The sequence below is a fragment of the Thrips palmi genome, unplaced genomic scaffold (genome assembly GCF_012932325.1).
Source record: "Thrips palmi isolate BJ-2018 unplaced genomic scaffold, TpBJ-2018v1 HiC_scaffold_5, whole genome shotgun sequence".
NCBI classification, from domain to species: Eukaryota; Metazoa; Arthropoda; class Insecta; order Thysanoptera; family Thripidae; genus Thrips; species Thrips palmi.
In genome coordinates this window covers 7,027,887-7,055,361 of record NW_023144632.1, presented here as the reverse complement: position 1 = coordinate 7,055,361, position 27,475 = coordinate 7,027,887, and the positions used below count along the sequence as shown (strand labels likewise).

General features: G+C 60.8%; 1 protein-coding gene across 1 annotated transcript; it reads right to left on the bottom strand.

Annotated features, from left to right (window-relative positions):
- Positions 1 to 1,816: 1,816 nt before the first annotated feature.
- On the bottom strand, positions 1,817 to 27,340 carry LOC117650814. Its single transcript, XM_034394415.1, has 4 exons — positions 27,302 to 27,340; positions 25,076 to 25,268; positions 2,585 to 2,732; positions 1,817 to 2,091 (listed from the first exon to the last, which is right to left on the bottom strand). The coding sequence occupies exons 1-4, from the start codon at positions 27,338 to 27,340 to the stop codon at positions 1,842 to 1,844; spliced, it is 630 nt and encodes a 209-aa protein (XP_034250306.1). The 3' UTR covers positions 1,817 to 1,841.
- Between the last annotated feature and the right edge of the window lie 135 nt (positions 27,341 to 27,475).

Here is a 27,475-nt window from a genome sequence, read left to right as displayed (position 1 = left end):
GAAGCGGCGGGGGCTGTTTCACAGGTCACACGCAGTGGGCGTCGTCCTTGGGCTCCTCCACCCAAAACTAATCGGCGCGCAGGAAAACAAGGAAAGAGAAAAGAAAGCGTCGAATTTACCGTCTTGATCCGGAAACGTTTCTCGATATATCGAGGGGTCCTATTCAAAAGATCTTATCTGCGCGTTCCCCCCAAGAGAATCTTATCTTAAACGCAGGCAAATTTCACTCAGTTTGACCATTTGATACAGCTACAAATCAAAATAATTTCTGATTTAATTCACTGAAATGTGAAGATGAATGATCAAAGAAACGAAAAGTGCGCGTAGAAATATATTCCGCTTACTCTCATAGCCGTCACAAATGGTCAAAATGAGTGAAATTCGCCTGCGTTTAAGATAAGATTGTCTTGGAGGGAACGCCCAGATAAGATTCTTTGAATAGGACCCCTCGATATCCAAAACGCAAGCTGTTGGTTTATTCACGGACATTTTAGCCTCCAGGCACGGCTAGCACGATGAGTGGGGTTCCAATCTTGGTGGGCTGGTACTGGTTGCCCCGTGGCCCGTCCCGTCGGGTAGTTTCCAGAGGTTGTACATAATTAACAGGACGTGATCCCTCTTCATCCATCTCTATAATCCTTCTTTGAATTGCCAGCAGCAGCCACTCCAGCGCCGCTCCAGTCCGTCAGCGCGGCCCGCGTGATGCAGCACCCCGGGCACCACTGCGGAGTCTCGACTCACACTACTCATCGCCGAGCTACGAGCCACGTGCACTGTTCGTAGTGTAGCAGACCCCATTACCGTGCAGGAGACACGACACCACGCTGGCCGCGCTCCATGCCGCCCACAGCCGCGCCGTAAAGGACTGGATCAGAAAGCCATAGCCAGGCGGCCGCGGAGCTTACCTGCGGAAAGAGAGAGAAAAGGGCGTTAGTCTCCATTCAAAGACAACATGCGAAGATAAGATTTATCCCCTCATGTAGACACACAAGATTACTGTATATGTCGGTGCCGGCTGGTTCCATCACGACTCTAGTGTTGTGTTCGCTGGCACAGTTTTTCCTCGTGTGCCGCACGCGCGCGTGCACGCGGCCTTGAATCTTTCTCCCCTCCGCCACGCCGAGCCACTGCGGGGGAACCGAACCTGCCTTTTGACAGCCACAAACAAGATCCACTGCGAACAGCGACACGGCCTTGTCGGCGTGCACCGCCCGCGCCGCCACGCCACGTGCGCATAAGGCGAGCCCGCCACGGTGAGGACCGTGGACGTCCGATTACGGGAGCGCCTGCAGCAAGCAGCACGTTGGCCGCGCGCTGCGCCTTGACTGCACTCTGTGGCGGTGTGACAGTTTTACTCCGGTAACTGCGAGTTGTACATTTGCAGGAGGCGGTCGCCGGCGGGACCTTGAGTGTGTTTGCTTTCTCCTCTTTCTTTGTAACCCACTCCCCTTCCTCGCAGTTTCCCCCTTGGTGCCCGTGTTGCATTATTCAAACGTTCCCGGTGAACGCATTGCTTATACCTATAAAACCTTTGCTACACCCACGGCCAGCCCGCCCCGTCGCCGTGCAGCAATAAATATTCATAATAAGGAGAACAAGTTACTACGCGGCGCGCTTGCGAAATCCGCGTCGGACACACCGGCCCACTATTAGCTCGGCGAAAACTGTTTTTCATCTTGTTACTTTTTTTAATCGTCGTTTTTGGAAGAATTGTTGATTCTAAGCGGTTGTGTTTTGTTGGAGCACTTCAGTCGATTCCAGTTTAGGAGTGTATGAGTGTGAAGGGCATAAGGGCGAATCATATCAAACAAAGCAGTACCCAAATAACTTTTTTGTGTGTTTTATTGCGATAAGGTCATAGCGGCAGCATGCTGCCAGACGAGGGTGTTCAACATGCTGTTGTCGGCGGGGTTGTCGGGCGTGTCGTCGGCGGGGTTGTCGGGCATGTCGTCGACGCGGTTGTCGAAAACTGATCGTAACACCGGCAAGAGACGGTGGTCGCGTCCGCCGAGCAAACGCCGCCGGTGCACTTGACGCTGAGACAGAGCTTGTCGCAGAGGCCTGCGCAGGCCGTTGGGACGACACCCGTACCTGCGGAGGGGAAATATCGATAACCCTGGTTCTATGTTTTCACCAATTTTGGGATGTCCCGATCATCATTAGTTAAAACTGTGATAGCGTTTTTCCTTCAATTTAAAAAAAAAAATTCCCAGTTTTCTCCAAAAAGACTTTTGAGACTATCAACACAGGTTTGCATCAACAACAAAAATCGTTTAAGCAAACATCACCATTGTCCAGGCAATACACTGGTAAAACAAAGGCATAAAAATTACACCCTTTAGGACATAAATACACTCTTTACGCCCTTTAAGGGGCATAAATCGTTTTATGCCCTGGGGAAGGGCGTAAATGGTATAGGAATTTTAAGCAAAATTTTAATGCCCTTCCAAAAGGCACTAACGATTTACGCCGCTCCAGGGGCGTAAATCGTTTACGCCCTTAAAGGGCATAATTTTAATGCCTTTGATTCACCAGTGTCATGTACGATCGTCGTAGAACCGCCTTCCCCCGAACGGCAACTCACCGCACCCGTCGGTTTTCAAGGCGTTGGACACCGGTGGGGGCGCCGTGACGATCTGTGCACTGCAAGTGGCCAGGGACGCCGCGACGCAGATGAATGTAGCGAGGAGCTTCATGTTGTTGGAGGCCGCTGCTGGCTGCCGACTGTGCTCCTGCCGCTGCCCCCGCGCGTCTTTATACCACTCCCCGCCCTATCGGCCCAATGTATGGACACGAGACAAATGTGTGCCGACGTCAGCGCCGTGCAGGGCTCACGGCGGGCCAATGCCCTTCACCTTTTTAGAAAGGTATTTATGGCCGTCTCGGTGTGCGAATGCCAACCACACGATTATCATTATTGTGTGTGTGTGTGTGTGTGTGTGTGTGCGGTGGGTGCGCGCGCGCGCGTGTGTGTGTGTGTGTGAGGAGAGAGAGAGAGAGAGAGAGAGAGAGAGAGAGAGAGAGAGAGAGAGAGAGAGAGAGTGTGCCGTTTTCCGACACCTGCGACAGGAGTCATCGACTCCAGGTCCAAGCCAAATGCGTCATTTCAATTTTCCATAATTTCATGTCAATATGATCATCGGCCAAGAGCCCCGCTGGCGCGCTGGCGCCCTTCGCCGATTTGACGGTGGCGGAGAGCCCCGCCAGCGCCGTCGATGCATGCCGCAGGTGCGGCGCTAAAAGCGCTAAGTGGCTGCAGCGACCTCGCAGCTGGGCGCCGGGCACGTCCATAAACTGGTTGAGTCCTTATCTTGACCTCGCCGAAGCGGCAAAAGAAGTGCCCCCGGTGCGCGGCCCGGCTAGGCACGTCCGCACCCTGCGGGCGTACGATCAGTTGTGGTCTAGCCCCGTAATGGTAATGGCAAGGCGACGCAGGCACCGCCCGCTTCACGCCGGTGCACTGCGGCCGGGTATTGAGGCTTGCCAGGCGCCAGGGTAGGCAAGCCCGCTCCACGCCGGTGCACTGCGGGCGGGTATTGAGGCTTGCCAGGCGCCAGGGTAGGCAAGCCCGCTCCACGCCGGTGCACTGCGGGCGGGTATTGAGGCTTGCCAGGCGCCAGGGTAGGCAAGCCCGCTCCACGCCGGTGCACTGCGGGCGGGTATTGAGGCTTGCCAGGCGCCAGGGTAGGCAAGCCCGCTCCACGCCGGTGCACTGCGGCGGGTATTGAGGCTTGCCAGGCGCCAGGGTAGGCAAGCCCGCTCCACGCCGGTGCACTGCGGCCGGGTATTGAGGCTTGCCAGGCGCCAGGGTGGCGTGCGCGTCAAGGAAAGTGAGACTGCGACGCACCCGGGGCCGCGGTGGGGCCCGTCACGTTGCGGGGACGTCTCGCAGTGCGGGGAAGGGTGTGGCGGGGCGGGGCGGGGCGGGCGGGGTGGGGGGGCGGGCGCTGAGGCCTCGGCTGGCAATGCATCAGCCCGGCCCGATAAGCCGGCCCGGCAGACCGTGGCACATTAATCCGGGCCCCGTCAACCGAACTCGGCCGAACACAACGCCACGCCGCCCCACGGCCTGGGCACGGCCTGGGCATGGCCTGGGACCCGGCCGGCCGCGAGATGTGCTCTCCGAACATCCGAACATCCCACTCGAGCACTTACCCCTTCCTCGCTCGGGTTTTGTATCCACAAAACTCCCCGGGCCCACCCCCATCCCACCCCCGTCGGGCGAGTGGAAAAAGCCAAAAGGGGCGAGAAATCGGGAAGAGGGAAGGAAACAGCCGGCCGCAGCGAACGAGGGGACGAGGGTCGGCCCGTAATCAAAAGTGTGGCGCCGCGGTCGCACGAGGGCGGAGTGGAACTGGGTGAAGCAGGGCGGAGCGGGCGCGCAGCCCTCCAGCCTCCGTCACTTGGCGTGGAATCATTCAGCGAGGTCGCGAAGCCGCGACGCCTGCCTGGGCGGGGCGAGCAGAACGCACCGCGACCGCCGAGCACCTCGCCGAGCACCTCGCCGAGCACCTCGCCGAGCACCTCGCCGAGCACCTCGCCGAGCACCTCGCCGAGCACCTCGCCGAGCACCTCGCCGAGCACCTCGCCGAGCACCTCGCCGAGCACCTCAGACGTATCAAGGAGAGTAGGACGGCCTAGAGAGCGCCCAGGGCGGGGTGAACGTTAGTGGGAGGGGGAAAGGGCGTCCGGGGGTGGGGTGGGGTGGAAAGAACCCTTCATTTCGACGTGTCGCCTCCAGACGGCCGAATGAGCTGTGGGGCCGCCTAGACGCAGAACAGCGCGGGGGCAGGGCGGCGGGGCGGCGGGGCCATCGACTCCACACGCTGCAAGGCGTGCACTACTGCGAGGCTGGATTTGACGTCCCAAATGTCCGATCCGGGCGGAGTCGGGCGTGGAGCAGTTCGGTCTCCAGCCCAGCCCAGCCCCAACCCCGGGCGCTGACCGTGCGAGGGCCGAGCGAGGGCCGTGCGAGGGGCGAAGGGCCGTGCCGGCGGTCGCGTGCAGCGAGACCAGCGGGGACCAGCGGGGACCAGCGGGCACCAGCGGGCAGCGCGACAACGGGGCGTCAAGCTGGCAGTTCACTGGCAGCCGGAAACGCCGAGTGACGTTCGCGGCCACTCTCGGCCGCGGGCCCCGCCCAGCCCAGCGCCGTTGCCGCCCTCACCCTGCCGCACTTTGGTGCCCGTTGACGCAGGCCGCACCGGGGTGGCCACGGTCGGCGGTAGCAAGGCCGCGCACGCGGTGGGGAACCTTTGAGTGGGCGGTGGCGCGGCAGTCGTGACGGCGGTGGAGTGACAGTGGTGGAGTGACGTCGGGGTGACAGCCGTCACACGAACGGGTGCCCCATTGGTGCCCCATTTCTTCCATTGTTGACATGAGCCGTCGAACGGTGGGCAGCCGAAAAACAAACAGGTGAAAAACAGACGCGGTCGCTCCTGGAAGCGCGAGACCCCGCGGTTACCGGCAGCAGACTGGCAGCTGCTTACGCAGAATCGGGATTGGGCAAAATGACCAAACCGATGGGTTGGACTGAAGAGCGTAACAGATCGTGTCACAAGGGCCTGTCGTTGACAAAAAAGCATTTTCATTGGCCTTCGCGGGACTGGAAATAGCGGAATCGCCACACAGACCAATGGTTCTGCGATGTCACAACATTCAAACGGCTCTCTCCCCCCACGCCACGGCGCGGCGCGCAAACATTGCATTTCTTTTTAAACATTATTTCTATATCTCGTGAAACGCTAAAAAAAAGTCAATAATAGGGACATTGCCATTAGCGCTGTTAGGCCTCAACATGCTATCTAAAATTCAAATTAATATGTCATAATTCTGCATAACTTTTAATTTCTAGCCGTTTAAGAGATACAGAAGTCTCGTCAATCCCAAGTGAAAATTGGGCCGCGCCCTGACTATCCCCCGCCCCCCTCATACCACAAATCTCATCAGAGTCCTACACATTTCTATTCAGGGACAAGGACAGAGTAATGCATTTGGCTCTTACAATAAATCCATGTCCATCCACTCTGTAAGTTACCGCATGACCCCAGCCTGTAAGCGCGGGCCAGCAGTCATGCCAAACACTGCTTTCGTCACTCTGTCCGTCTGCTCTCTCTCTCTCTCTCTCTCTCTCTCTCTCTCTCTCTCTCTCTCTCTCTCTCTCTCTCTCTCTCTCTCTCTCTCTTTCACACACACACACACACACACACACACACACACACACACACACACACACACACACTCACAGTGCTCGCCTCATGAGTGCGGAGTGCGAGAGAGAAAGCGAGTGCCCCGCCTGCATTAGCATACATCAACGCTCTTCGCGGCTGGGCTGGCTGGGTCATCGATGCCGCGGTATCACGGCGAGGCGCCGCTCGGTCAGATTGATGGACTCAACGCCATCACCGAGCAGTGGCGGTGAGTGAATCCCCAGCACGCGGCGGCACGCGCAGGTGGGTGGAGCAAGAGAGAGGCCACCGCGGGGGATTTGTTTTAATTCTCTCTTTTTTTTTTTGAGCCCTCTCTCTCTCTCTCTCTGTCTATCCCTCTCTCTCCGTGACTCACCCGGCCAACACCACGGCACGCAGCCTCAGCTCGGCGCTCTCAATTATTTTTCGGCCGGCGCCAAAGTCAAGAGCGGCGGGGCAGTGCGGGGCCGGGAGGGACGCCGAGGGAAATTCTTCCCGAGTCCATGGAAAGAAAATCCCCCTCATTTCTTGCGCGTTATGGAACCACTTTAAACGCCTATTACACACGACGCGTCGCCGTTCCCTTCATTTTTCCCTCCGACACTGGAACGATTCTTCGCGTGGGAGGGGGGGGGCAATTAGAACCGCAGCGGCGTCTCCGAAGGGCTCGCCTCCCCGCCCCCTTTGGGGTCAGGGCCCTCCCTCAAGGGGCTGGCTGGTGCCTCCACGACCGCGGCCGCGCTGCCGGCAGAGGCAGGAATGAGGATCTGGATACCGCGTTAACTGCCCATTTCGCGTCGCGGCGCCGGAGGGCCGCCGGGGCCCGAGCAGCCGCCTTGCGATTCAGAAGAGGGGCTGCTTTATCGCTCCGCCTCTCTCGCAGCCCCACGGCATGCGCCATGAGTGCGACGGAGACAGAGTGCCTCGAGGAATTTTCTGAATCGCCCAGCAGCAGTGGAGCAGCCTCCAAACGGCAGCGCTCAAAATTATGACACCCTGTTCACGTCCGTGAGGGCGTCTCCCTGAGACCCCGAAGCAGTGGTGCGCCCTCCGCCCGCTTTTAGCTCCCTGTGCTGGCGGTGACGCGTATCGGCAAGTTGCTAGGTAGGGCTTGTTAGTTTGCGCGCGCCTGCACGTAACACGCACCGAGATGAAAGGTTAAAGGGCTGCTCTTTCCAGCATAATACTTGGGTGGCAAAATGCGTCGTTTTTTGTTGCGTTCTTCACAGTGATTTAAAAATACCGTGATTTATTCAATCTTAGGGTAAAATACGTTTTAAACCGTCAAATACATAATTTATTCCGTAATTTTCGTATTTTTCGAAATTTTTCCCTGAATGGCCAGAAACATACGAAATTTGTATATTTTGACCTTTCTGATGCACAAGCGTATCACTGCTGCCGTGCTGTGCCCTGCTGCATTGTCTCAGTGAAATGCGTGGCAGTTCATTTTCTTCGTTCCGCACCGGCTCACCTAACGCCTTTTTTCCCTCCGGGGCGTCCCTGATTCAGACACTCCGTCCGCACCGGGTCCTCTTTTACAACCTAAAAGTAATCCAAGTCCCAGGCTTCGTCCAACGGCCAGGTGCCGCGAATATCGATGAGAAAGGTTACGAGCGCCCCGAGTCTGAGATTAGCCTCCTCCCGAGACCGCCGAGCGTCGCGCCACCTCGCCCAGACCCGCCCCGTGTTGGCCCGGGCAAATATTTTCCGCGCAAACGCCGTAGCCGCGGATCCTGTGTACTAGCGATCCGACGCTATCCCAGTCCCGCGAGGTGAGCGAAACGGACGAGAAAAAAAATGGATTTGCCACGCCACGGTAAGTCTCCGATTACTGATTGAACAGAGCTTTGACCAACGTGACCACAAAGACAAATCGCCATTTTTTTGTTAGCATTCTCGTCTTGTCGATGCAAAACGAGTAGCGCTAAAACAATGTGGTCCAAATATCAACTGCGCTTTCGGTTTGTTCATTGATTAGTTAGACAAAACAACAACAACAGCCAACACTCCAAACGGGCAAAGGGCGGCATGTCCATGCTGGGCTGGGCTGCCGACCTGCCGGGTGATAACCAGCGCGCGTCTCGGCGATGCGCCGCGTGGCAATTTATCTTCTCATCCGTCCATGGCGGTCCATGGACCCACCGCTAAGTTGGCCCCATTGTGCCGCGGTGAGTGCCCCTCTTCATCGCCCTTACTCCACCGCCCCGCCCCGCCCTTCCACTACACGCCGCCGCAGGTATGAGGGCTCGCCGCCACCGCCGCCGCGAACATGGTAAAGAGACGGCGGCGAATATCGATGGAGTCCCCCGCACCGACCGAAACCAACATCCCGGCCAAAACTTGCTGCGGTGCTGCTGACGAGGGCGGACAAGGGCCGCACCGGGCGGGGCGGGGCGGGGCGGGGCGGGGCGGGGCCCTGGGCCTGGGCACGGCAGCACGGCCACAGGGCCGCAGGGCCGGGCAGGGCGCCGAAGGTGCTGCGCCAGCACGAACGCACCAACACCCACACCGACACGCTCCCCCCACTCCACCACACCCCCTTTTCTCTCTCTCTCTCTCCCCTCTCTCTCTCTCCTCTCTCTCTCTCTTTTCTCTCTCCCTTTTTCTGGGCACGCAGAGTAACGACGTCGACGTGTGACGTGACGTAGCCGATAATACCACACAATACACTAATACCAGAGTGTAACCACTGTAAACTGTGCACCGGCCGAGTAGTGGAAGTGTGTTTGGGTGGACTGCGTCCATGCATCTGTTTGTGTGTGTGTGTGTGTGAGGAGAGAGAGAGAGAGAGAGAGAGAGAGAGAGAGAGAGAGAGAGAGAGAGAGAGAGAGGGCGGGAGGGGGAGTGGTCATTCCGCAGCCCCGACCGGCTGCACGGCCGGAGTGGCACAGGCAGAAGAAAGCTGTCTCGCTGGCAACTTCTTGCCCTTGGCACCCTTGGCGCCCTTGGCGCCCTTGGCCGGGCCTGGCTGCAGGACGCCATTACGACAAAGGGAGGATTAATCCTTTTCGGCCGACGCCTCACTTTTCCGGCCGTCCTCGCGGCGCGCACGCACGCGAGGGGCGCGGCCCGGCGGCGGGGAGGGGGGGGGAGGCAGCTCGCAGAGTGCGTGCGGCGTCGCCGAATTCATAAAGAATCTCTTCTTCACTTTCCGCGGGCCGGGCGCCGGGCCGGGCGTGCCGTGGGGCCGTGGCTTTGTGGGCATGATCTACCGCCGTCATCGCGAGGCCGCACCGCCATGCCCCGCCGCGGGGCGGGGTCCGCCAAGAGGTGCCGCGAGGTGGGCCGCCCGGAGGACCGACTCCGGGAAGAGGATCTCTCTCTCTCTCTCTCTCTCTCTCTCTCTCTCTCTCTCTCTCTCACTTGTTCGGGTGTGAGCGAGGCGGAGGGCCCCTGCTCGGAGCCAGCCCGCAGAGTGCTGGGCCGTGAGAGCGGGCCACCATCCCTCTCGGCCCCCCGGTCCCACGGCCCACGGCGTGGCAGGGCGCCCAGCACGTGTATCAACATTGATGCTCCCCCCCCCCCTCCCCCGAAAGCCTTTCTCCTGGATCGGCGGAGCGCGGCGCGGCAGTTGAACCTCAACAGGTACATTGAGGGCGCTAGGCCGGTGCATCGAGCGCCGACCGCTCATTCAGAAGGGGACGCGGAGGGTGCGCTGGAGGATGCGGCGGAGAGGCCTCCGCGGAAAACGGGCTCTGTTGCCAAGTGGGAAAAAAGGCGACGAGTCGGGGGAAAGTGCAGCAAGGGGGCTTCATAATGTGACCGTGCCACGGTCGCCACCTGGTTGAAGCGGTCCAGGTCCGCGTTGACGATGAAGGTGGGCCACGGAAGAAGGCAGTCACGGCCTCGGCTCACAGACGTCTAGCTTGTAGGCGATGAGGTGAATCCTGGGGAACGCCGGGGGGCGCTCGCCTCGGTGAGGTACGGCCATGGAAGGCGCTCGCTACACTAGGGAACAGCCGGGAAAGGCGCTCCACAGTGGGCCAGAAGACCGGTGTAGCGGCCAAAATTCGAGACGCGTTTTGAGCTCCAGAGTCGCGAAGAGGGACACCAACCGAACGTGTGATCTCACCAATGGATCCCTCGTTCGGAGGGCAATCCATTGGTGGGGTCACACGTTCGGTTCGAGTCCCATTTCGCAACTCTGGAGCTCAAAGCGCGTCCATTAATTTGGCCGCTCCGCCGGTCTTCTGGCCCACTGTGAGCTCGCAGCACAATTCTATGATCTGAACAGCCGGGCAAGCAGTCGAGATCAGAAGTGCTTCCGGGGACGACGGACAATAAGCGCGAGAACAGTGCTGCGTCCGTAAATCGGCTCCACACCTGGTACAACTCCTCCCCTACACTGTCGCCGCGAGCGGCTGGCCGGCGCGCGTCCGCAGCGCCATCACTCGGCCACTCTCCACACTACTCCCTCCCGCCGCGGCGCAGCGCGGCTGTGATGGCGGTGACAATAAATAGCGGTCCTTGCAGTGGGGCTGCCACCTCGGGGCGAGAGGGCAGTGCCGGCTGCAACGAAAAACGGACCCGCCACACTGTAAAGCAGGGTCATGCGGCCTCGTACCTCCGCTTTTCGCCGTGCGTGTCCATCAAATCGTGCCAAAGCCTGCGTCCCAATCAACCAAGTCATCACCTCTTGTTTGTTTGTCTATTTTCTCTTCTTCCTGAACTTGTATTTCAATTCCGACCATCACACACACGCTCTTGTTTGGTGCGAGGGGGGAGGTGAGTGGGGAGGTCAGGACGACACGCCAGCGAGGAATCGGGCCACCGCCCACTCAACACACCCATTCATCCCTTCTGCATGTCACTCCAATTTTTTCCCTCGTCTCTTTTTTTTTGGCCAAACCACAACCTCCTCGCAGCGAAATTTCGCATCGTATCGCCGCAAACAAACGCAGTCGCTCCCAACCGATGGTCTGGCCTGCCCGACGCACAGCGGCGCGAACCTCCGCGCTGCGCCCCCCGTTCGCGCTGCTGCCGTAATTGTAACGTATTTTATTCATCTGTTTGTTGGGCGGCGCGGCCCGGCCGGCCGGCAAGCGCGCCAGGCGCCCCGCCCGCACAGTGTGTGTGACGAGCATCCCTCACGCCAGCTAAATGCCGCCCCGCGCCGCCCCGCGCCGCCCTGCGCAGTCGGGTGGGCTGTCGCGGACAGGCCCGGCACTGCACTGCCAATGGAGCGCTGGGCGGCCAGCATGGCGAGCCGAGCGAGCACCGCGGGCGGCAGCGTTGCCAAAGAAAATATCGCTGTGGGGAGGCCACGGCCAAACGCACAGAGGCAGGCGATGCTCCAGGGAGGCCGCAATGAGCATCGCAAACCCCTCCCATTTTTGGTACGCAACACGCATGACACACTGCCTGAAGGTAAGCAAGAGGCGTGACATGGACCCCGGAAAAACAATTTGCGAGCCGCCCTTGCAGACAGACAGACAGACGCATAGAAAGACGGATAGACAGGCAGACACGTGCACGTCGCGTTTGCGTTCCATGAAGTGGACGGGCACGTGGATGCGTGACTGTGGTTTCATTTTTCAACCCGTTCCTCCCCCTTCTTCTCCTCCTCCCCACGTTTCTCTTTTTTGCGCAAAGCCCTTCACGACACGTGAACAATGCACAGCAGTTGTCACGAATGGCGGTCACACCCACACGCGCGCACACGCGCGCGCGCGCACGCACGCACACACACATACACACACACACACACACACACAACACACACACAACACACACACACCGAAGCCATTGACGCCGGGCAGCCGACCAGTGTCACCGGGCCCGGCTCTGCCCGCAGCGTGGCCGGTGACGGGACCATTACGCGCGGAAGTGAAATGAATCCACCCTGGCTGCCCTGCACTGGGCTGGCGTCCTGACTCATTCCGAGAGTCCTTTCAGTCGCTCCGTCTCTCTCGCACTCGTGGGGCGTCCCGTTACGGGTGCGAGAGAGACAGCGAGCGACGAAAACGCCTCTCGGAAGGGGCGCACGGCAGCCGACGCCAGGGCTGGCGCCCCGGCCTGTCCGACACACACGATCCGCGGCGCGCCGTGAGCGCCCTGCGCGCCGTGAGCAGGCGAAGGAGGGCGAGAAGGAGGCGGCTGCAGGGCGATTCCGAACACCGCCCTCGCCTGTCGCTGTCGCACTCACGGGCCGCTGCGTGTGCGTGCGAGAGAGACGGAGTGAGCGACTCGGAAGCCGTCCGCTGGCCGCGGCCTAGCCTCGCCTTCGGCGCGCTTTGGCGGCTGCAGGATGGATGGACGTCCGTATCAAATTACCCGGCGTGCCGCTGGCGCCCTCCCAGCCGCCTCAAAGGCCGGCCAGTTTCACTCGCAACTTGTCGCTCCACGCCACCCACGCCCTCGTTCCGGCCAAACTTTTAATGGGCAAGGTGTGTGCAGCGCACTATGCAAGTTAGGGGCGGGCGCGCCTTTTTCTCAGAAACACTCGCCGCGCGCCCCGCCAGCCCGCGGTCCGTCGCCTTTGTGGAACCCTCTGCGCGCGCTGGGAAACAGCGATGTACCGAGCGCGGCCCCGGGTAGCCGAGACTCGGGGCTTCTCGTCAGAGGTCCTGTGATGCCGTTCCACTTGCCAAACAAGCACAACCTGGACTTCAATTCACTGTTAAAAAAAAAGTCGAAATTTTCAGACTTTTTAGGATGAAGTCAATTTTGAAACCCAGTGGTCTGAATTTTCAGACCCCCGGACACTCTGAATTTTTGGACCACCTGTCGTCTGAATTTTCAGACTAGCAAGTACTTTGAATTTTACGACTACTAGGTAGTCTGAATTTTCGGACTAATGGCAGTCTGAATTTTTTACCTCGCGGGTTTGAATTCTAAGCCACCCTGGTAATAAAAATACCACTTTTGTCAGGATGTATATTATGTTTTGGAGATGCATGTTTTAAATTGCTGAGAAACATGGAATGCATGCACTAAATAGAGCAGTTGTAAAACAGCTCTTGTTGTTAAATGTAGCTCCCAAAGTTGCGCAAAACTTTAACTAGATATGATATTTTGCTGAGAGAGCTTCCAAAAAAAAGTAGTCCTCGAATGTAAGACTCCAGAAGATGCAGCTGTAAACACTGGAAAGCAGCATGTTGGATCCAGATGCACACTTTGTGGAAACTTTTTCGGCACGATGAAAATACTTTGGGGACGAGGATGAAAGAGGAGTGACAAATTTCCAAAACGCCACCCACTCGCTCATCACCCGTCCCTTTAGTTTGGAAGACGCAATATCAGTATAAGGCTACGCCACTTTCACAGCCTGCTTGCCGCGGATTTCGGATGCTTCAGAGTGGTGACTGCACGCACCCAGGAGCAATTTTGGAGCACGGAAAGGCGAAGTCAAAACGGCACTGTACACACTGTGCTGAGCGCCGATGTAACACATAAAACGTTGCTTCGACGGAGCGTCACAAGAAAGATGACACGCGACGCGGACTTGTATTCGGATGCGATGTGCACTGCTCTGGAGACAAGCTAAAACTGACGCATTCTGTCCAGAAATCCCGAGTGGCCGAGGGATAAAGGGCCCCCTCCTCTCCCCCCGCCCCGCGCAGGTAGGCTTCGGCCGGCACGCCGGTCAGCGGTGATTTTCCGAACGGCTCGGCTCGGCTCGGTATGCCTGGCTCGGCTGGCCGCCGCCGGAGCGGCTCGGCTCGGCTCGGGTGACCCGGGCTTCGGTCCAGGCCGGAACCAGGGCAAACATGTCGCATCCTGCAGCTACCAGCGGAGTGCAGGCTGATTTTAAACTCAACACTAGACGGCCGTTTGCTTAGCTGAGCAAAAGTCTATTTACTACTGCTCTAGCAATTCAGGGTCCATAACACCTGAAACGCAGTCATACCTTTTATCAGAAAATAAAGCGTCAATTTCAGACTGCGCAGGATGAAAATTCAGACCTTCTACTACAAATGACTGTTTTAAGACCCCGACGCCGAAAATTTAGACCGCACCATCCAAATATTCAGACTCTTGAGTCCGAAACTCATTTTTCAGACCACAAGGTGTAAAATTAAGACCAACTGTCTGAAAATTCTGACTCAAGTCTGAATTTAAGATTCAGACCACTAGGTCTGAAAAAATTGGTCTGAATTTTCAGACTTTTTTTAACAGTGAATATAGAAACCCTGCTTTCACGCGGCGCGTGCAACCGCGACGGTGCCGGAGTGGTGCTTGCTTTCCCTCCCTCCATCCCCGTCCTGGGAGAGGCAGAGGGAGAGAGACAAAGCAAACGAGACACGCGTGTGTTGTCCCAATTTAAAAGCGGGGCGGTATGGTTGGGGTTCACTAGGGCGCACGACACTAGGGCCCGCAAAGGGTTTGAGGGCACGCGGGACGAACAGAGCGGCGTGCCGAGGGCGTGCGACCGCCAGGCCCGGCCAGGCCCGGCCGCGCCGCCGCGCGTGTTCTGATTAATGGCAGCCTCACCTTTATTTACACTGGCGCCGGTCCGGGCCGCGGGGCGCGGTGGGTCGTGGTGGGGTGCGGCGGGGCGCGGTGGGGTTGCGGCGGGGCGTGGTGGGGCGCGTGGGGCGCGGTTGGGCGTGGCGGGGCGTGGCGGGGCGTGGTGGGGCGCGGTGGGGTGCGGCGGGGCGCGGTGGGGTGCGGCGGGGCGTGGTGGGGCGCGGTGGGGCGCGGTGGGGGCGGGCAGGACGAACCGTTGCCCTGGCTCTTTTATTACGCTGGGTGCCGCACGTCCGCCGACCCGGCCGGGTCCAGTCAGCCCGCGGCGGGTTGACCTCTCAATGCAGGCTGTCTGGCTGCGCGTCTGCCTGGCTGCCTGGCTGCCTGGCTGCCTGGCTGCCTGGCTGCCTGGTGCCTGGCTGCCGGCTGCCTGGCTGCCTGGCTGCCTGCGGGCCTGGCGCCTGGCTGCCTGCTGCCTGGTGCCTGGCTGCCTGGCTGCCTGCTGCCTGGCTGCCTGCGGCCTGGCTGCCTGGCTGCCTGCTGCCTGGCTGCCTGGCTGCCTGGCTGCCTGGCTGCCTGGCTGCCTGGCTGCCTGGCTGCCTGGATGCCTGGCTGCCTGCCTGGCGGGGCGGCAGGTCGACCAGCAGTCGGAAGTCCATTAGGGACGAGAGGATGGAACGCAAACAGGGCGGCCGGAATGAGTCAACGGCGCGGCGGCCGCGGCAGCGACATTGACAGCGAAAGGGAATATGAATGGAAAGTTGCGGGCGGCGGCGGCAGAAGCGGCAGGCAGGCCGAATATTATTTCATCTCTGGAGAATAATGAGGAGAAGGCATACAGTATTGGCCAGATGAGATCGGAATAATGCCGTCATGATATCTCTGGCAAGGGGATGAAGAAAGGAGGAAGGGGGGAACCTAAAGCATACAAAAGACACTTACAGTTTAATCCATTTTTCATGAAAAGGCTGAGCTGCTGCCATGATACACCGAGTAGGAGCCGCTCTCGAGGGGCGCGCTAGAGACACTGAGGCAGTGATGAGGCATAATCCGCCACCTTGCCGTGTGCTTCATTACCTCGCTAACACCCCCCCCCCCCCACACACACACACACACCTCTGTTCCAAGAGCCCCCGGGACAGTCAGCTTCGCAAGGGCCTTGCACGAGCCTTTTGCAAACTACGAGGCCGACGTGTAGCAAAGGCCAAGTCGGCGGGAAGTGGCACCTATAGCGGCACCGGGCCGCTTGATTAGAATTGCCTCTCGCTGGGCGACCGCGCCGCGTCCATCCGAGAGGGCTCTTCCCGTGTGATGCCGCAGCTGGTTGACCGACCAGACCAACCCGGCCTCGAAACGCCCCGCCCGGCCCGCAGGCCAGACCACACGGTTGTTTGACTTGGGGTCCGGCCGGCCGGGCGGGCCAGGCAGCGAGCCCAGCCCAGCCGGCAGTGGAGGAGCCGCGGCAGCCCTCGCAGTCCTTCATCGGGCCGGCAAGGGCAGCACCGAGGCTCACGAAAAAGCTCCCGGGTCGGTTCGTGTTAAATGGCGAACCCGAGGGAGCAAGTTCGGCATTCGGGCGAAAAAGCGCAGCGACAGCAGGAGAAGCGGAGGAGAGAGAAGCCAGCGTAAACATCGCCGCTGGAGCGGACTGATCCCGCAAAGCCCGCGCCTCACGCCGCCCCGCCTCGCCGGACGGACGTGGAGGTGGAGGCAGGCCGAGGCAGGCCGAGGCAGGCGGTGGATCAGGGCACCGACACGAACGCTGCTCCTCGCTTACGTACTCTTTTTTCCTGTTTGTCGAACGCGTAGGGTTTCAAAACTCAACCACCGAAAAGAACACTTTTTTATCTTTTGGCCACAGTACGATGATCCGTGTACCGGCAACTGGGGTGTTTTTGGCGTCCAGGGTTTGATTTCGACGGGCAACAAAAACAAAACACAACTTTTTACCAAAATAATGGTACTTTTCACGTCGTTTTACTAGCACCTCGATCACCATCATGTTCCGCCGCAATTCAAACAATGAGATGAACTGAATGTTCCTTCCGAAAGAATGGGTCGAAGACGTTTCGTTTGCCGAAGTCAGTCCAGTTGACGGTACTAGGCGAGTGACGCGCTTTGAGACGCTTTGAGACGTTTTGAGACGCGCGCAGGCAAAGCATGAGGAGGTGCACCGGCACGGCACTGCCAACACGATGAGGAGGACCCTCGCCAGGACTCGCGCCACGCTGTGGCTCCGCCTGGTCCGTCCTTGAGCGCGCCGTCGAGTCCACCAGCACGGAGGGCGTTGGTGGAGACAGCTGGCGCGCAGGGCGAGCCGCAGGGCGCGGCCCTGACCCGCCCTCCGCTCACGTACTTTCCGTCAGCCACAAAAGCATTTGCGATCCCCCTGGGAACCGGGCCGGGGGCGGCGGGGGCTCGGGCACCACTACAACTAGCCCGGTTCGCCCCTCTCGCCCCCTCATTCGCTCGGCCCGATCCCTGCCCTGCCGCCGTGTCCCCGATCCCCCATTCCCAATCCCGGTGGGCGGGCGCCAGCCGCCAGGAAGGCCTCGCCGGGCCGGCTCGAGTCAGCAGAAATAAGTTTCAATATCCGCGCGGGGGCAAGGGGGCTACACACTTAACTTCTTACGGATACATCCATCTGTATTCGGCTTTGGCAACGAATTGGAGGGGCAAGCTTTCCGTACCTCGGAGTCGGCGACCGAAACCGTAACGGAAAACCACCCGACCATCCACCCTAGCACAAAACCGTCCAGGATACTGCCGGGAGTCTTCAGTGTAGACAAACTTGTGGCGCAGAATTGATGCACCCACTCCGGCAGCGCCGCACCGCAGAGTGTGGCCACACCGTGCCACTGCCACTGTTCCAGGATCCCGGGGTACTCGTCGGGGCGCCCCACTCCGGCCCACTCCGGCCCACTCCGGCCCGTTCCGACTCATTTGACAAGAGCCGCGCCGTCCTCCGAGTCTTCACTTTCTGGGAGCGCAGGCGAGGCGAGTCCGTCCCGGGGGGCTGATGCCCCCCCCCCTAATTTGTCCGTGCCCGGCCAGACTCCACAGGAACGACTGCGGTGATGTACCGCGGAGCCGGGGCACAAATCATTGCGTAATTTGACGCGATAATGGGGTATGCAATCGCCGAGCGCGTGCAGCGCTGCACAGGCGGCACACTGCGAGCGGCAGACCAGCCCGCCGGGCCCCGCCCCGCCGGCCCCGCCCTCGCGAGAGAGGCGCTGTGCGCATTGCTGGCGGAGAAGAGGGCGAAGAAGGGGGAGGCTCCCCATCATGCGCGCCCAAATTGGATGGGCAAAATGTAGCAACTTGACGAATATCACCACAGACGCGCGCAGTGCTGACTCCGTCGCTTCTTTTTTATCTCCCTCACTCCGCCCTTTTTGTAGCCCTCGTCTCTCTGGCTCGCCCCGTCCGGGCTAATGCGGGCAGTCGCAGCCCCGCTCCCCGCCCTGCGCGCCCTGCGCCCTGGGGCCGTGATCGGGCAAGGCCGAGGCCGGCGGTGGGCGTGGCCGTGCAGGCCGTGCAGGCCGAGAGGTGCCCCGTGCCGCCCAAGTCAACAGGTCGGGCATTGCAGGCTGGAAGCACCGCTTCTGCATTTCTCCACGAATTCCATTTCGGAATTACGCTTTCCTCGGAGGGAGGGGCGGCGCCGCGTTGTGTAAACACGATCGGGTCGGCGCGGGTCCACGTCCGGCCTCGGACAGTGCTGCAAGCGCGGCTGGGCCCGCCAGTAAAACTTACGTCGGATTCCACAGGAAGTTCGGGCTCAGTTTCCCAAGAGCATTCCGTAATTTTCATGCAGAGGCAGTTCCAAGGACAGGACAGGACAAGGAAAAGTGGAAATGTTAGGGCGAAACTCGGCGAAACCAGTGTACCCTGCAAACTCACTGTGCCCTGTAAAATCACTCAATTTTTAACATTTTTTCACCGTTTATCGACTATTACGAGAGCCCACGGGACCGAGGCCATGACTAACTCATGCCAAAAGGTGTTACTGGGCATAAGAAAGGTAACCCAGCCCCTGCCCCGGCCCGGGGAGGCGCTGGGTGAGCGAGAGAAGCGGTGCCGAAAATGCTCAAAATGAAATGAAATCAGCTGATCAGGCCGCCCGACAGGGACTGCGGAGGGGGGGTGAGAGCGTCGTGTCGCCACGCCACTGCCAACGCTTCGCGCGCAGCCCGCTCGTCCGCCTGGCCGGCCCAGCCCAGCCGGCCGAGAGGGCAAGGGGTGGGGGTGGCGTTCGCTCACCGGTCGGCGCGGCCCTGCGGCGTTTGTTATTGTTTTGTCATTCATCGTTTGACTAGCGCTTAGTGTGGCACGCTCGCTTGTTCATCGTTGTTACTGTACTGTATTTTGAGACTCTCCCTCCAGCACGTCCCCGTTGGTTGGCAGGGCGTCGGCGGGAAGATCCACGGCCGGCGAATCCAACACAGGTGACGTCAAAGACGACAGGGAACTCCTCAGTACCCTCGACATGATGCAGCGTCGAGAGTCTCAAAATACAGTACAGTAACAGCGATGAACAAGCGATCGTGCCACACCAAGCGCTAGTCAAACGATGAATGACAAAACAATAACAAACGCCGCAGGGCCGCGCCGACCGGTGAGCGAACGCCACCCCCACCCCTTGCCCTCTCGGCCGGCTGGCTGGCCGGCCGGCTGGGCTGGGCCGGCCGGGCGGGCGAGCGGGCTGCGCGCGAAGCGTTGGCAGTGGCGTGGCAACACGACGCTCTCACCCCCCCTCCACTGTCCCTCCCGGGCGGCCCGATCAGCTGATTTCGGTCATTTTGTGCATTTTCGGCACCGCTTCTCTCGCTCCCCCAGCGCCTCCCCGGGCCGGGGCAGGAGGGGCTGGGTTACCTTTCTTATACCCAGTAACACCTTTTGGCATGAGTTAGTCGCCCCACAGTCACCGAAAATCAAGCCGAAACTCTGCAGCGCAACCTGACCGCGACCGGTGCCCGATGCACACTCTCGCCGAAACGTCTCTTTGACTCGCGTCGAAACGAACGCGGCGCACTCGGCAAAGCCGGGCATCGACGGGCATCGGGCATCTGTCAGACGAAGGCGAGGCAGAAGCGCGCCCCTCAAAACCGAGATAAAATACACAATAAAAAGAAAAGCGGGCGCTGTTGTCCGCCGCTGTCCGCTGCCGGTGGCGTGCGGTCCTTCCGCGGCAGAGGGCCCGAGCTGTAAACCGCCGACATTGTGGAGGGCGCCGCCACGCCCCGCCCCCAACCAAACACACGTGCGGTGGGCCGGGCGGCGAGGCGAGCGCTCCTCGGAGAGCGTCGGCGAGAAGCAGCGTGCCAAGAAGGAAGCAGCTTCGTTATGGCCCAACTTTGGCACCCACTTTGAAATGCTAGCCCTGTTTTTGCCGCGCTGCGCCGTGATTACCCAGTGTAGCTTTCCGGGCCGATGAACAGGGCCGGGCGAGGCGAGGCGAGGCCAGGCCGGCAGCGCTGGGGAAGGCGAAGGCGGCCGAGGGCCACCGGAGTCGACCGGAGTCGCATGCAAACACCTTCCTAATAGAGCCGGCCTGCCTCCGGGCTGCCTTCGCACAGTGGGCCAGAAGACCGGTGGAGGCGGCCAAAACTCCAGACGCGGTCTGAGCTGCAGAGTCGCTAAACAGGCCTCGAACCGAACGTGTGACCCCACCAATGGATTCCTCGTTCGGAGAGCAATCCATTGGTGGGGTCACACGGTCGGTTCGAGTACCATTTAGCGACTCTGGAGCTCAAAAAGCGTCTAGAGTTTTGGCCGCCTCCACCGGTCTTCTGGCCCACTGTGCTTCGCTGCCCTCGCTGCCCTCGCCCCGCGGCCCAATCGACTGGCTCCAGTAACCCCCGAGGCTCTCCAGGCTCCAGGCTCCAGCCCGGACTGGGCGCCTTGGCTTTGTCGCTCTATTCAAAAGGGGCCGTTGTCGCGGAGCGCGGCGCGGATATACGCGAGCTATAACTACTGGCAACAACGGCGGCCTGGCCTCGGCCTGGCCTCGGCCTCGCGGGGCTTGGCGGCGAGGGGTTTGGCGGCGGCCAGGACCGCTTTAACTCATATCGCGCCGCCGCCGCTTCCGCTCAATCCGCGCGCTGCAGCGCCGAATCCATTTCCGCTCACCTTGCTCGCGCGCCGCCCCCGGCGCCCCCAGCCCCGCCCCCGCGCTGCGGAGATAGCAAGCGCGCTGCTGTTTTCACGTGCCAAAGGACTTTACGAGCAGCGCGGGCCTTTGTGATTGTGGAGTCCAAGACACTCGCTCTCCCTCGCAGCCGTCGTACTTCAGCGCCACCCCACCCCACCCCCGCCACCTCCCGCCAGTGCCGTGCCGCCGTGCGCACACACATTATTTTTACAGCTTGGAGACGACATTTCAATGGCTTTCCGAGAGGGCCTCGGGGGCCGCCTCCGGGCCGCAGCCCCGCAGCCGCTGGGAGGCACTCGCCAAGCCCCCCGGGCAATTTCGGTACTCACGGTTATGTGCCCTGAGTAGGCTGGACCCTGTAAGTCCCCCCAGCAGTTCAGCGGCGGGGTGCCAACCCAACCCCGCCAGACCCGGGCCAGCCAGCCCGCCAGGCCAGGGCCCAGGCCAGGGCCCAGACCCGCAGTAACACGGTTGGCGCGGACGTGCCCGCCGCCCGAGCGGCGATATTGGTAGCAGCCCCACACGCGCTAAAACTACATCGTCGGCCAGCGAGTGGCCGGGCCGCGTTCCGCCGGAGGAACAAGTTAGTTTTATATCGGAACGGCACAGCCCCCACTCTGCAGACTTTTATTTATCTTGTCGCGCACATTCCCGACACGAAGTCTGAGTGGCAGGTTCGGCTCTGGTGGACAGCAGCGTCAGCGACCCGCTGTCCAGTGCCTGTCCCGTGCCTGTCCAGTGCCTGTCCCCGTCGGCCACTGGGCCAGGCCGTTGGGCGACAACCTGGGGCACTTGGTGCTGTCGCCGCTGTCGCCCAGAGGCACCGCTAAGCCGATACAGTACACGGCCCGCCGTGTCGCAGGCCGGGGCTGCCGCGGCGTGACGGGCGCGATGTAGGCGTTGGGGGTGGGGGTGGGGGCGGCGGCGCCACTAACTGCCCTGTCGCCGCACATTTTGAGACCTGTCAATTCGGGTCCATCAGCCGACACGCCCTGTCCAGCACCCGCCGGGGCAGGGGCGAGTGGGCAGGGGGACACGTTGTTGTTGCGAGGCAACTTTGGGCCGCTTGGTGGGCGGGGCGGCGGGGCGGGTTGGCTTGGTCGACTCCCCCGTCAGCCCCCCAGCCTGTGAGGTGTGGGGCACACAGATAAAGTAAGGGTCCTCGTGTGGCGGGGAAGTGGGAAGTGGGGAGTGGGAAGTGGGGAGCGGGGAGCGGACGCGGCGTGGAAGCTGGCTGATCCCGGGGGCTGTGCCGCTGTGCCGCTGTGCCGGCTGTGGGGGCCGAGCCGGGTGCGGGTGGCTCGCTGGGGCCGCCGGGCCGTCCTCTCGCCACGGGACTGACACGTTTGACTGACTGGAAGATTGGCCATTTCCCCCGAAGCGCCGCTCGCTCCACCCCGCGCCACTACGTGCCCACTACCGGCACCCCGCACTGCCCCCGCACACCCCGGCAGGCCAGTTCCCCGCGCTGCTGCCGCCGCTCCCCGGACTGCCCGGGGTAATCCTGACCGGGCGATTGATTTGTGGTGCCGGCCCTGCCGTGCCCGCAAAGGGAAGTACCCTCCGGTACCCTCCGGACGGACGCACGGGAAGGCAGACAGGCGGACGGGCAGAGAGACACTCGGACGGGCGGACGCTCCGCCGCGCGGTCGCAGCGTCAGCCCGCCGGCCACTTCGCCGAGTTTACAGACATTCATCCTCCAAGTTGGTCGCCCTCTCTCCGCTGCCCGCTTTGCGCGCCTCGCGAGCTTCGCAAGTCGGCGGCGACGTGTTAGGAGGTCTGCGGCGCGCTGCGGCGGCATGGACCAGTGCCACAAAACATCCCCGTCCATGTTTCCATTTCAGAAGCCCTCAGTTTCTTCCCGAGCTGCTTCTTTCCGCTCGCAGCGCGAAGCGCGTTGTCGTCGATTGATAGACCGCCATTTGTTTGACGAAAGAACAAAGCGAAAAACGAACGCGCAAAAAAAAGGGGGAGGTGGTTGTCCGAAGTTGCGTATTTGCGATGCAATCTGTGCGGACCAGTGCGGTGCGGAGCGCGTCTTGACAAATGAGGGGCCGCGGGCTCTTTAATCGTGGGCCATTTTTCGCGACGGTGTCGGCCGAGCATGGCCGGCCCGGGCCATGGAGGAGCCATAAGGCTGGCGGGGGCGGACGGGGCGGCGGGGGCGGACGGGGGCGGACCGGCGGGGACGGGGGCGGACGGGGGCGGACGGGGGCGGACGGGGGCGGACGGGGGCGGACGGGGGCGGACGGGCGGCGCGGACAGGGGGGCGGGGACGGCGCGCTCTGGGACGGTCAGCAGCATCACAATCCAGAGATATGTCCACTCGACTCGACGAGGCTCGTGGGCCGAAGGGCCGAAGGGGGAGCGGGAACCTCGGATGAAAAATTCGCTGGCTTGTAACGAGGCCACGATGCCACGATACACTCCCCGCCCCGTCCACCGCGCCCCGCCCCGCCCCGCCCCGCGCAACAAATCATGTTTGGTCCATTCAGATACGGCTTCCCCTTTATCATGGCGGGGTCCTTACAGTCCTTGAGACGGCGTATTGCGGTCCGCGGATTGAATAGCGACGGCTGTATCGGCCGGCCGGCCAAGCCGGGCCCAGCCGGGTCCAGCCAAACCCAGCCGGGCCGCGCGGGGTATCGCCGGCTGGGATTTCATCAACGGAGCCCGGCCGGCCGGCCAGGCCTTGCGCGAAATGAAAGCGGTATCCGAGTCTGGATCTGGCTTGCCGGGGCTGCCGCGCCGCGCCGCCCCGTCCGCCGCCCCCAGCCGCCTCACAGCGCGCCGTTTAACGGCAAGGCGGCCGAATGGCGGGAACAACTTTCTCTCGCTACAGGGGTGGGGCCGGTGGGGCCGGTGGGGCGCCCCTCGCGCTCGCCCAACCGCCGCACCGCCCAAGCCAGCACGACGGAACGCTGTCCGCGGGCCTTTCACACACGCGCCGCGTACTCGGCGCCCACAAGAGTCCCTCGGCGAGGCGGGCGAGGCGGGCGAGGCCCCCGCGCTGGCCGGCCTGGCCCCCTCTGGGGCGCGGAGGGCAGCGGAGGGCCCCAGAACCGCAAGGGCGCGCCGGGCGGCTCATCCCAGCCCGGGTCGGGTAAGCGGGCCGCAAGGTCTACCTAGACTTGGGGAACGCTCGTTTATTGAGCTCTATAAACTCTTCCCGAATATCCGAGTCGGGAGGAAGAGAGCCGAGCCTACCCTGCGCGCCAAAGGGGCGCGGCGGCGTGCAGCCACTGTGAAAATTTGAGTCGTCACTTGATGACAATTTCAAGGCTAATTTTCCTTACGAGGATGTCATCAAGTCAATTAATGACATTGTAGTCACGCCCATGCAATAAGTATAGGAGCTTTGGTGAAAATGTCATCAATTTGTGACGAGATTGTCATCATTCCAAAGTGATGAAAATGACATCCACGTTTTTGTCATAAAGTGACAACAATTTTCACAGTGAGTGCGGCCACTGCGGGCAGTGCATTGCGTCCCTCTGTATCTCTCGCACGCGGGCGAGAAGCGGGGCGGGAGCGATAGAGCACCGCTCGGAGCATTTGCGTCGTGTTCTCTCTCCGTCCGTATACAATCCAGTATCCGTCCAAACGTCGACGAGGAGTGTTGCCGTCGAACGTGGCGCTCTGCTCTCGCTCCTTGTGAAAAAATGAATAGAACGGGAGATCAGACGGCCGAGCCTTTAACGCGTGTACAACGAGCCGCACCGGTGTTGGGTAAACGTTGTCGCGGGCATGGTGCAGGCATTGTGCACGCATTGTGCAGGCAGGGGCGAGGGCGGCCGTACCTTCATATCGTTGGCACGCACACGAGCGTGAGCGTGTGTGAGTGTGTGTGTGTGTGTGTGTGTGTAACGGAGTAGGGGCGCGTGTGGCGTGCGCAATATAACTGCCCACGAAAACAGCGCTCCCTCAATGTACTGTGCACGCACCCGCATACACACTCACGCACACGCCGACGCAGGCGCGCACACACATGCACACCATTTTCAGCGCCCCGCCACTCCAGAGGCCCACGCCATAATAAAAGTCAACACACAATAATAAACCAGGCCGCGGCTCTATCTGTCCCCGCTGACCCCTGCAGGGGCTGCGGGGCCTGGGGGGGCCGCGGCTCCACATTCGCAGACCGGCGACGAATATTGCCACAACAAAGTAACCCGAGCGTGTGGCCGCGCCGCATGCCAGCCCTCTCTGTCGCTCTCATTAGACCGGTAATGGGGTAGGGACGGGCCGAGAGGGGGGGGGGAGAAAGAGAGAGGGCGAAAAGATTTGTATGGAAGTTGAGAGGGCATCTTACGCTACTTGCATTAGATACTCTCGAAGACGTCGTGGGGCCTTCGAAGGAACTTCGACCACGTATATGTTGTTGTTGCTCCAGAGTACAATCAGCATCGTTACCAACTTTTCGAGCATTTCGTAAGTAATTTAAGCGGTAGCCCAAGTGGGACGTACGTTTCTTTAAAAGATTTTTAGGGAAGTGAATTATGTATGTTCCCTGAGAAAAAAAACATAGTCAGATTTACTCTTGCTTGCGCGCTTGCTTGGCTCGCCAAGCATTTTAAGAACGATACATCGCAGGAAGTGTGCAACTCCGAGGCTCCTCCCAACGTGCGCCGACAGTTGCTTCGCTCGTCTCGCCCTTCCCGTCCCGCTCCTTGATTGCGAGCATTCTAGCGCCAACAAAGGGAGGCGCCGCGCAGGCCGCGCAGCACGGCCGGTCAATAACTGTTACTTCGCTTTGTGTATGTTGATCAGTCGGTTCCTTGCAGTATTTCCAAGCTTGCCATCGCTCCGCGTTCACTCCTCCCGGATCCTCCTCGTCGGTTCGCGAGTTTTGTTTCTCTTTCTCTGTGTCCGCGGGGCGGAGCGGGGCGGAGCGGGGCGGAGCGGGGCGGCGGCGGGCGGGGCGGGGCGGGGCGGGGCGGGGCGGGGCGGGGCGGGGCGGGGCGCGGTGCCCCGGCCGCGCGCGCGCCGATGAAAGGGGAAAGCAAGCGCGCCAATCCTCCCCAACCCATTGTTAACTTTTTCCCGTCGTCATTTTTCCGGGGAATCCTCAAGACGAAGGCCTTCTCCGAACGAGGGTCCCGATGAGCTGCCTGTGCCACACTCTAAATGTCTTACAATGAAATTTGACCCATGTTATTCGTATGTTACAGTGAATTCGGCGCAAGCATAATACGAATCTTTTCAGCTTTTTCATTGTAAGATACAAAGAAAAACCTTCGTAATTCGAACCACCTTCGTATTATGCTTGCGCCATTTCCTTCGTATTATGGGAAATTCCTCCGTAAGACATTTAGAGTGTGCACGACACAAGAGCAGCCCCTGACCTCTCCTCCGGGCCGGGCCACGTGACTACCTTCCAAGCTCCAGGCAAGCCAGGCAAGCTAGGCCCGCTTTGGCTTGCGTGGTGCGCGCAGTGTAGTCCGTGGGTCCAAACAAGAAGGGCGCGCCCAATCTTGAGCTCCGCCCGCCCGTCCGGGCCATCCCGGCCACAAGCCCGAACGCGCCTTCGCCGTGATCCCGCGGCGGAGAGTCAACAGCCGGACTCTCCGCCGGTAAGCTGAGTTTGCTCGGTTGGCCTGGCGGTGTCGTTGGGGGAGACTCACTCTCAGAGTCAATAAGGCGGTCCCTTGCCTTCATCACTGCGTGGCGCTGCGCCGTGATGACTCTGACGCGGCTTGCGGGTCGCAGAGGCAGCATAGCAGCGCCAAGGGCCGCCAAAGAAGGAAAGCTCCCCGGCATTCTTTTCTCTGAAATCAATCCTTTATTCCAACCCGGAAAAAACGTCGCGCTGCACGCTGCGCACGGCAAAGGCTGTCCTTGAGACTCCCGAGCAGCTCCCCGAAAAGAGGTCCCTTTTTTCGGGAACTCCCAGGTCGTCCCAGGTACTGCTCTTGCTGTGTGAGTTCCAGGAAGCGGGGCTGCTGACTGCGCTGCGCGCTGCGCTGTCGCTGGCGAGCGCCTGCGAGGTAGGCCGCCGGCTGGGGTCTGCGCACGCGTGCAGGCGGATTGCCTACCCGGCAGGCGCTCGGCCGCGCCGCCGCGCCGGAGGCACGGATCAGCGAGATCGGGCCGCGGCCGCGCGGCTCGCTGTATTCATTGCCATTTTTCCTCTCATTTGCCTTGCATGCTCCGCGGCCGATCGAACAAACCCGTTTTATTGGCTGGCGTGACGCGGGGCGCGGCGCGCGGGACGCTCGCTCCATGTTATTGCAGCCGAGCGGCAACGTCCCGAGGACATGATTCCGCGACTCGTGCACGCAAAGAAAAGGGGGAGGGGCAAGTCCTGTTTTCGCGAATTTTGGATTCCTATTCTACGACTAGCCGCAACACCCCCAAAAACTGGCACCATGGCGTGCGGGCGTGTGTGAGAAGACGCGTTTGGTAGCAACGCGAGCAGACTTGCCTAAGATTACTTGCCGGGTCGGAAAATGAATTTCAAACCATCCAGCGAACCGTCTTTGAGCGAGTTCTTTACGGACGCCAGGCTGCTGCCAGTCCGATCACAGCCAACACCACACTCACGTAAGAACGGGCAATGAAGTCGGCGCCCTTGGCCCACATCCTCCATTTCACATTTCGCAAACGATTGGTTCTTGGTCCACAGACAACGTGCTCGCTCCGCAGCACCCTTTTCCCCCGCGAGCCCAGGGGGAGGGGGAGGGGGTGACGGGGGTCGAAAGGCACGGCCAGATCAGT